The sequence below is a fragment of the Apaloderma vittatum genome, unplaced genomic scaffold (assembly GCF_000703405.1).
Source record: "Apaloderma vittatum isolate BGI_N311 unplaced genomic scaffold, ASM70340v1 scaffold11208, whole genome shotgun sequence".
Taxonomy (NCBI): domain Eukaryota; kingdom Metazoa; phylum Chordata; class Aves; order Trogoniformes; family Trogonidae; genus Apaloderma; species Apaloderma vittatum.
The window spans coordinates 5,447-15,991 of NW_009731233.1; the positions used below are offsets into that span (position 1 = coordinate 5,447).

At 45.9% G+C, this 10,545-nt stretch overlaps 1 protein-coding gene across 1 annotated transcript; it reads left to right on the plus strand.

Moving 5' to 3' along the window:
• Positions 1 to 404: 404 nt before the first annotated feature.
• Positions 405 to 8,513, plus strand: ADPRH (ADP-ribosylarginine hydrolase; the record flags this gene model as incomplete). Its single annotated transcript, XM_009875117.1, has 3 exons — positions 405 to 741; positions 7,063 to 7,423; positions 8,132 to 8,513. Coding segments are annotated over exons 1-3 (1,056 nt in total), but the record flags the coding sequence as incomplete, so codon positions are not given.
• Positions 8,514 to 10,545: the final 2,032 nt, after the last annotated feature.

The following is a 10,545-nucleotide window of genomic DNA, read 5'->3' on the forward strand; positions in this document are numbered from 1 at the left end:
AGGCCCTGCCGGCCTGTGGTTGCGGGGCTGACCATGTAAGTAGCCGTACGATCCCCGTCTGGGCCTCGGCTTTTTCCAGGCGAACGGGACTTGGAGACCCCTGCGGGGGAGCGAGAGGTTTTGGGTAGGTGGGAGGCATAGCTGCCCTGGAGCGAGGCCCAGCACTGCCTGGAGACCCGGTGCTCTTCCCGTCTGCCAGGCCCTGCTAAAACAGACGAGCTCAGCCTCACGTTATCCTCGATAAAAGCCGTTATCCCTGTTAAAAGCTGTTATCCCCAATAAAAGCTGGCAGGTTCTGAGGTTACCTCCTCATTCCTGCCATGGGCTGCACACAAAGTGGTGAACTGGGAAGAAACTTTTATTTTCGATCTCCCTTTTCTTTTTTTTTCCATAGTGTTTTCTATATTGAAGCAGTCCTGGGGCAAAAAATGTGTTCTAAGTCGATGGAGAACTACGTGGCGTCCATGGTGCTGAGCGCAGTTGGCGACACGCTGGGCTATGGCAACGGGCAGTGGGAGTTCCTGAAGAGCGGCCCCGCCATTCACAAGCAGCTGGTGGAGATGGGGGGACTCAACAACTTGAACATTAAAGGTTGGAAGGTCAGCGATGATACAGTGATGCACTTGGCTACGGCCGAAGCCCTGGTAGCTGCCGGGAAAAATCCAGCCTTACCACAGCTCTATGCGCTGATTGCAACTAACTACAAGGAGTGCATGAAGGACATGGAGGGCAGAGCTGCAGGTAATCCCTTCATAACACTGCCTGGGCTTGAGGCTGTCTCCCGGCTAACATTTCTCCCTTTCCTGCAGCTTGGAGCTGAGGCTGGCCATTGCTCTGCTTTTGGCTGTTTATGGTGTTAACAGAAGGCAAAAGTTTTGCATGCTCAGTACCTGTTTCAGGATGAACTAAAGAGAGCAGAACAAGTCAAGCTGAAGTGGTTTGGACTTCTCTGAACCAGATGAAAAAGATACTGTTCTGCCTGTGTGCCCAAAACGTTCTTAGATGTGTGTTTGAGGCCTGGTCTTGAACTCCGGGAAAGGATGCTGGCTTTTGTGTTGGGGATGTGTTTTTTTCCCTACTCCTAATGGACGAAAAATGCAAATTCAACGATGTATAATGCACACCCTGAGATGCGGTGTTAAAGCAACACATTTAAACAGAGCATTAATACAGAACTTATAATAAATTACACATAAAATATATTCAAAGGCTCAAAAATCCTTACTTAGAATAATTAAGCTTGTTGAATGCAAAGTCTACTTTTTGCGCGACGTCTACTTTTCGCTAGCTCTGCATGTATGCTTTCTGTGACAGGACAGTCAGGCCACAGTCGTCTTTTCTAAACCCTATGCATCCACCATCTCTCTTCTCTGTGTAGACCCAATGGTGCCAACTTTGGGTCACAGACAGTGAGGACTGGCAGTGTGTGGCAGTATTCAAGAAGGGCGCCTTGACAGGCTGCAGTAGCCAAGCCATACACAACATACTCCTGTAGATCCTAGTTCTCCCAGGCTTGCTGACCCAACTCTTCCCTCAGAACTCTGTCTGTCCCTGTGCTCATGGCCCAGCCTCTTCTGAATACTTGAATTAAATTTATATTGGAGCTGCCGAGGCTGAGCTGCTCGTTTGACTATTGCAGGCAGTGTGAAATATCCAGGAAACAAATTCAGCAATCCTATGCAGAGTTTATACATCCAAAAGAAATTGCTGAGACATTGCTATAGGGAGTGGCCAGAATATGTCAAGAATGTTCTGGCTTGACATTAGACATGAGAAAGGCCAAATCCTGCATTGCTTTCGTAGGGCCAGTGAGGATAGTGTGACAGAGCTGTGCATTTCCAAGGTAAACCAGGTTGGAAACTCAAGCAGGAATTTATTCTGCTTAACTTTCCACGGTGACCTGCTAGCCTCATGTAAAGAACTAAACAGTATTCTTCAACACAGATAGTTTCAGTTGTTGGGAGTAGCCTAATTAAAATATTTAGGAAAAGGTAACAATACTTGCCAGGAGACAGCAGGTTAAATTTCTGAGAGGGTTGTTTCTGTTTTGGCAAAGGAGGATCTTGTAGTTCCCTCAGTTGATGGTCTGCCAAGGTGGACTAACAACAGCTGGCAGTGAGACAGCACCAGGAAGCTATTTTTGCCTCTGCTATCTAAGCTTGGTGACTAAAACCTGAGATGAAACAGCGAAGAACCTAAAATTTAAGTAATTAAGTAGCTAATGATAATAGCACACCTGCTGCAGTCCTTTTATTAGTAACTAAGCTGCAGTATGCCCAAAAGCAGTTCCCAGTTGGAAGTGGGTAATTTTAAAGGAAATTTGCTGTGGACACTAATTGGAGTGACAAGGAAAGGTCAGGTTTTGTAGCTAAACAAAGAAATGCAACTTCTTTAGTGGGTCTGTGGATACATAAACTCCTAAAATTTTGGGGCAGCGGTGAAAGTAACATGGTAAAAAGTCATAGTCTGTTGGGAATGTTCTAGCGATAGCATTTTGGAGTGCTCCTGCTGTAGCCACAGAGAAAACACTCAGCTCTGAAAGCTTAAATCCTAACACTTAACAATTTCATACCCACTGACCTTCTGCCAAAGGGAATATCTAATCCATATCCTGAAAAGCTGTCTGGAGTCTCCATGCCATACTGATAAATCCTAGCAAAAGAATTTGCATGTCAATAACTTCTGCCAAAGCAGTTCAGAGTAAATGAATTTTAACTGAGAACGTAACCCAAGATGACGCTGTTCTGGCCAAAGTAGTCACTGGGGAATCACAGCCCTGAAGGCTGAGAATGGAAAGTTGCTGCAACTTTCACCTGACAGTGAAGAGATTCCCCCAGAACAAATGGGGAAAGTCACATTGCTTGCCCACGCAAGGGAGTCCAGACCCCAAAACCAAAACTCGCAGTAACAAAGGGATTCCCACAATGTTATGAGTCATCAGACAACCACTGCAGGGTCCCTCAAGTATGCAGCCCCAAGAGACAACTCACTGTCTTAATTCAATAGCGAGTTAATCCCTAAGGCCATTATTGCTGTTTGTGATGTGATGCAGCCCCAGCTCCATTGTTCTTTGCAGATAATGAAGGCAATTAACTAAGTGACACAAACAAGGACAGACTTCTTTTTTTGTGGTAGAGAAACATCTGCTTCCACAGCTCTCCAGGAAACCTTCTGCTTCAGAATTGTCTTTCGGTTCAAGTCCTCTCCTTATGGAATTTGACCACTATGTAGCTGTTTTAACTCACCTTTTTTATGTATATGACTGATCCCAAAGAACTGTTACTGTCTGTGCTCATGAAGAGTCTAAATAAGTGCAATGTAAACCTACTTCAGAAAGGCTTCAAGTCCAGTTATACTTGAAACTTTTTCAGGTTGTCTTTCTTCACACACTGCTTTTTGGTTGTATTTCTTTTTTTCTTAGATCAGTACACTGTTCAGAATACTTTTATTTTCTTATTTCTAGTACGACAGATTCCTAACAAGGAATTGGTGTATTTCCAAAACAGATTTTCCCGATTCAAGAAAATCCTACAGCTGTCTTTTTAAAAAACCCCTGTTTCTTAAAAAAGACCTGACAACATGATTTCAGCTTACTCTTCCTAAATCGGCTTTCAAGTGTTTTAATATTTTAAATGTTTAAAAGCATGAGGATAATACTTACAATACTTCATAAATCACAAGAGTCTTAGCTGTCACATGCTGGTTTGTTTTACACAATTTTTTTGCATTTGCAGATTATCAGGAGTCATCTCTTAAAGTACTATGCACAGGCTTAAAGTTGCAAGCAAATTTTATAGCAAAATAACCAGTCTTTTTTATAGTTTAAGCTTTGTCATCTTCCTCATTCTCTTTTGGCTGCAGTTAATGCAAGAACAATCTCACTTTTGATGAAGTACTGAGTTGCCTGGTCTCGATCTGCCCAAGCATGTCCTGAAGAAATGTCTTTCTCTCAGTTCCAGCAAGATTAGAGTTTGTTTTGCTTTTGTTATGCAGATTTTGATTTTACGATGCCCTAGTCCCTTTGCTCTCTCCCCTTCCCCTGGTCTTCCTGGCAGAAGGTCTGTTTTACCAGGAACATACAAATAGGGTTGTCGGCACAGCTTTTTAAAAGCACGGCTTTATTTGGCAGGGTTTTTTTAAATGTCCTGCTATAGGTCATAAGCGCAATGCTTAGTATAGTTAGGTTTTTGAAAAAATGCCTTGATTTTCTGTTAATCATTATGAGGTTGGAAATTATACTGATATCCCTCTTAATGATTTTGATATGTAGCAGCAAGCTACGAATTAATAAACTACATGCACTGAATTAATGAACTGCATGAAAAACCAGATTTAGAGGCCTGATCATGTTCCCACTTTGAGACATCACAAAAACAAACTCCCAGGCAGTTCACTTGGAGGTTGGTGGTGATCGGTCCTGGCAGAGGCCAGTGCTACCCAGGCTGTGCCTGCCACTTCCTCCAGCAGAGGAGCGTGACCTCAAAATTTTCACTCTGTAAATTACAGGGAAGAAGGACATGTAAGGCAATCTGGGCTGATGCAGGAGTGGGTTGGCTGGGTGGCACCTCAAAACCAGCAGGTCTCATCTACTGGGAAGGGTGTGACAGTGGCATCAGGTGAGAAGCTGGTGTGCTGGCACAGCAGGCATAGATGAGGCTGGTGAAATAGGATGTCGGGTTCGTGTCTGGGTCACATCGTGGGGAATTCACGAGCACTAAAGGGGCCTGACGTTGTGGGCTGATCGGCAACGCGTTTTTTTCCGATGGGGGTGACTTGCTTAGGCCATTTCTATTCTCAAAGTTGATTTCAGTTGATGGGCTTGCAAATAGCCCAACAGCGACAGGACTGAGTCGTTTTGGGTTTTTTCAGTTTGAGACAACCATTCATAGGGGGCTGGTCCACACGTTCACACGGAACAGAGAGCTGTATCCTGGGTTGATCCAATAAGTTTATAATGTAACAACACTGTTAGGAAAGAAAGATTCCAAAGACACTTAGACTAGCACATGACCTTATTCCTGACAGCAGCTATTATTTATTTTTAGTGTATGTCCAGAAATCAATCTTAAAGCCATGCTTGGGTATGGAAGTGTTTCAGTTACAAGGGTGCTGTAAATTCTGTGTGCAGGTAAAATGGACTGCCAGATACCAAACCCTGCTGCCAAGCATATACATGAACGTGCAGAAGTGAAGAGCTCTGCAGAGTACTTGGTGCGATACGTGGCTATGATTAGCGAGGTCCCAGATCATGGCCATGGATTTGCATCAGAGGTGACTGTATTGTGGAGTTAGGCGAAGTTTCTTGACCAGGCTTCTTCCTTGCTGCTCTATTCTATTTAGTTTGACTTTGCAAGTAACAAAGCACCACCAAATTTATCAGCTACTTGCCCCAGTTAGGCAGCAAGTACATGTGTGAACCTGTCAGCTGCTGCTCTTAACCTATGTGTCTGAGAGAGGACTGGGCACTCTGTGGTTCGGAAAAGACTGGTCTTTTCAATCCCCTTTTACCATTTCCAACTTACTAAAACTTAAATAAAGCTGCTTGAAACCTGCCCTTGATTTTACCTTTCTGTTGGAAAAAAAGTATTTCAGATTTGGCCAGAAGAATAGAAGAAAAAGGCAAGGTAGAAGAGCATCAAAGATAATTGAATGTTTCAAACCTATTTCCTCTTTCTTGCACACAAGCATCTTGGCTTAGCTCTCAAAACATGTTTCACGGTCTTGTCTGGGGAAGCTGGCTGGGCTCTGAAATTTGGATGTTTGTGCAGGTGGCTTTATGCTATGAATGTGCTAGACTAACAAGTGAATTTCTGAAGAAGCTGCACGGGAAGAAGCAGATTAATTTCTTTAAGAATAGCAGAACTATGAAAGAGATGGAGGTGGGCAAGGAGGAGGAGTTACCTTGTGGCTTCCCACCAGAAGAGAGGCAAAATTGGACTAGGACGTCAGCTCAAAGCTGGAGAAAACTGAGGAAGGGGGACAAAGCACATGCAATCTTGAATAGCATGGAGCACAAGTTGGTATTTCTTGTAAGAATTAGACAACAATTGAAGGAAATTGTCAAATAGCAGTTTAAAACAGAAGGAAATGCTCTGCATAACAGAATCTTGGCTCTGGGTACCATGGGATGTTAAAAGAGTCTGAAGGCATGCATGGCTTCAAGCTAAGGAGACCAGTTCATGGTAGCTGGGGCTGCTGTAGGTTGTTGAACACACCACCTCGGTTCCATCCTCTGACTCAAGCAGGCTGTGCTCCTTAGTCTGCTGGAAGCCAGGCGAGTCTCCTTGTGGAAACATTGTGCTTGCCCCACTTTTTGTAGTGTTTCAGTTAGATGAGCCAGTGGGCTGGGCAAACCTTTAGTCTCACCTAGTACAGTTGTCCTTCGGCTCACTGAAGAGGAGTACAGTAAAGCTGGTTATGCAGACCAAGTTGCAGTGAGGGTGATACTACATTCATCACTTTCTGAGAAACTTAAAACTGCAGCAAGGGAGATCTGGAGAACATTTGCTACATCAGTGAGGCAATTGGAAAGATTCCTGGGGAGCTTACCTACAAAGAGGCTTAACTAAGAAAGCAGAGGTATGTAGCCTTGTCTTGGGTCAGGGATCCTCCAAACCTCCTTTCTGTTTCTATTTAGATAGATAGATAGATAGACAGATAGATAGATATATATATAGATACATGTGTGCATAATATACCTAATATATATAGTATGTATGTTTTAGAGATAAATTAAATAATAATGTGAAAAGTAAATATAAACAATATAAATCAATCAGCAGTGGAGTATTTCTTACCTCTGCAGACTTTTTAATTATTTTCACAAACAGGAATTATCAGGTCTGCTTGGGAGCCTGCAGGATGCACTGGCAGCTGAAGGTAGGATACATGTGCAGGCAAACAACTGATGTTTTTGAAGGGCAGCTTGAATCCCTCACACAGAGCATTGCTTCTTTCTCCACCACCTTGCCTGTCTTCCCTCAGTTCCCAAGCTATGTGATCCTGTCTCCTACTGATGCATGTTTCCTTTTCTTCTTTCTTGGGCTCTGCCACTCTGTCCAGGGACGACATGTAGAGAAAACGCGCGGAAGCTGGATCCAGGGCAGCCGGATGGCTGGAAGATCCCGTTCAGCCCCCAGGGGGGAGGCTGCGGGGCCGCCATGCGCTCCATGTGCATCGGGCTGCGTTTCTGGCACCCTGCTGAGCTGGACACCCTGGTGAAAGTCAGCATCGAGAGCGGCCGAATGACCCACCACCACCCCACCGGCTACCTAGGGTCCCTGGCTTCGGCCCTTTTCACAGCTTTGGCGGTGAATGGCGTGCCCCCCCTGGCCTGGGGGAAGAGGTTGCTGGAGGTGCTGCCGCAGGCAAAAGCCTACGTGCAGGACACCGGCGTCTTCGTGGAGGAGAACATGAAGGAATGGTGAGCTGTGGTTTTGTTAACATGAAAATAAACCTCATGGAAGAGAGGGCAAGCTCTGTTTATACTTAAGCTTCAGTAGTCACGTTATGGTAACCTCCTAGAGCAGTGCACAAATCAAGTCAGAAGGTCTTTGAAGTCAACTCTTTTTTGGGAAAAAAAAAAAAGGCAGATTGTGCTTGAGTTGTGTAATCGTGACATTTTTTGGATCCAGTGTGAGGCCGTTAGACTTGTCATCTCAAACAACTGTGATCTGATGAAAGATGGGAAGCAGGGCTGGGGCACAGCACCAGGCTTAGGGCTGAGCTCAGTCTGAAAGTTCTAACCAAATCTGGCTGCAGATTGAGCACAGCTCTGTACGCAGGGGTGCACACAGGCAAGGGTAGAGGTACTCTGAATTTGGGAGGATGACTCAGTTCTTGCTCTGAGCCTTTGAATCCTGCACAGTGTGACAGCAGCAAGTGCTGGGCTGCCTTCTCCCATGTGGCTGGAGAGAGGGGAACTCTTAACTCACTGAAACATGTCCTTGTGCCTCTTACTGTAAATCATGCCCCTCGTTTGACAAATGCGGGGTGCCTCCCATTTTGCCAAGAAGTCGCTTTGGGCTCTTGACGTGGCACGTTTTCGGCTGTCAGGCAGTACGCCTGCAGGTATGCGTGTTTGCTGTGGGACGGCTCTTGCAGCCCCTCTATCCTGTCTCCTGTTTTGCAGGCATTACTTTGAAGAGCAATGGAAAAAATACCTGAAGCAGAGAGGCATACTGGACGGAGTCTCACCACCCACCTTCCCCCTCAAGTATGGCGTGGAAGAGAGAGATTCATTCTACACCTCCCTCAGCTACGATGGCTGGGGGGGCAGTAGCGGCCACGACGCCCCCATGATCGCTTACGACGCGCTGCTGGGTGCGGGAGATTCCTGGGAAGAGCTGGCTCACCGGGCTTTCTTCCACGGGGGTGACAGTGATTCGACCGGCACCATCGCGGCCTGCTGGTGGGGGGCCATGCATGGCTTCCACGGGGTCCCCCCCTCCCTGCACTCCCACCTGGAGTTCAGGGATCGCCTGGAGCGGGTGGCCCAGGACTTGTATCACCTTGTATTGCCTAAGCAGGGTGGGGTGGGGGCAGCAGGGCCATCAGGAGTGTGCTGACCTCACCTGCCACCCTTCACTTGAATTTAAGTGTATCAGCATAAGCCAGAGTCAGGCCACCTTTCTCTGTTCATGTGTGTTGGCTTCAGTGGCAGGCCATTTCAGAGCTAGCAGCTTGGGGCTTGTGGGTGAGGGAGTTGGGGGGAAGCAGGCACAAGGTTGTCTGACAGGAGTATGTGATGATCCCTGAGAAACCCTTCCTCTGCCACACGGCAGCTGCACATCCTCTGGTCCTCGAAGGGAGCGGGAACACCTGCTGCTGCAATGCCAGCTGTGTTCCAGCTGCGGGACAGGCAGCAAAACCCACACGAGCTGCCCCAAAACAGGGTCCTGCCCATACCAGCTCAAGCTCACCACTCGGTACTGCCAACGGGGAGTGCCGGGGACAACGGTTTCCATCCAGCACTGAGCATCCATAGAGCTGAAACCTCTGCTGTTTAGCGAAACTGTAGCAAATGCAACTCAAAATAACTGACAGGGGGAGCCAGGGGGGTGAGGGCAAACAGCCGATTGTGTCTGGGGTTAACAGGGTTTTCTCATACCATTATTTTGGCAGAGGATGTTTTTCTTGTTTTAAATTAATGTGGGGAGAAAAAACAAACCCAACCATATAGTGGCATCAGCAGTACACTTCACACAACTTCACAGCACTTTTCCTATACAGGTAAGAAGGTATCATGCTATTTCCCTGTTTCGGTTAATGTGGGACTTGTAGACTACTGACAAAACCCTTACTCGAGCTAAAAGTGGGTAATGCGAATTAACAGCTTGCATTTTATATCAGCTTAAGCTACTTCTTTAGCAAACTATATTATGCTTAAATCAAGGTTACTAAAAATTATTTGTGTAACATTTGCTCTGGATAATTCTATTTAAAAATATGGTTTTTCTTCAATTCTGGACTATGACACAGCAAAGTACTTACTGTTTTCAGAGCAATTTCAAAACCAGTATATCCCATTCTATAAATAGACCTTACATGCTGCTGTTAAATGTTATATTCTATTACGGGATGAAGGAGAACTACGAAAAAACAGAGAGTGTGAGGTGTCTGCAAGCTCCAGCCTGCAAGAGAGAGATGTGCTGCTGGGGTGGGAGGTGAGTTAATGCATCAGGGAATGTGGGTGGTTTGAGAGGGAGAGGCTGCCTAAAAGCGGGAGTTCAGCACACCTTTATGCAGGGAACACACGTTAAAGGCATAATGAAAGCCCAAATCTGACAAAAACCAGCAGCAATAGGATTCACAATTTCAACACGGTTTACTACAGCTCTCAGGTGTGTTGTATAAAACATGTTTTAGTGCAACATAGTACAAAGTTTTTGTTGTTTTCTTTTTAAAAAAAAAAAACCCAAACATTTTTCCACATCATGCATGGATAGACTATCTCTCTTTCTTCTTGGGTTCATTACAGAAAGTTATGAGCAGAGAGAGTGGTTTGAAAAGCTTCGTGTTAAAACTTGTTACAGGAAGAGTCTGCCTTATAAAAACAGAAGTTTGAGACTGGGAAACACGCTGCCAGAGCAATGGAGAAATGTCTCTGGCAAGGTACATTCAGGGACCACGGTGGGAGCCGCTTCCTGGGAAAGCCTGGGCTCGGTGCAGGAACCGCTGGGCTGGGAAGGGACTCATTCTGGCCAGGGGCAGAGAGCCACGGGACAGCCCTCCCAGAGAGCCCTGCTTGGGGGCGGACGGGCTCAGGTGCAGCACAGCGCTCTCCCAGGAAAGAAGAGCTGACGCCGACTTCATTTCCTCCTTTTTTTTTCTTTAAAGCTGAAATGTGTTGCAGTTCCTGCCCGGGAGCAGTATATTAAGTGAGAGAACTACATTTATGAAACAATACCCACTGGCTGCAGGTGCTGCTGCTTGTGCTTCGGTTCTTCATTTCCATTCACTTCTCATCCCACTCCTCTCTCTGCACAGACGCCTTATCCAGAAAGGAAAGACAAGTGAGTGGGGGTGTGTTACATATATATATAT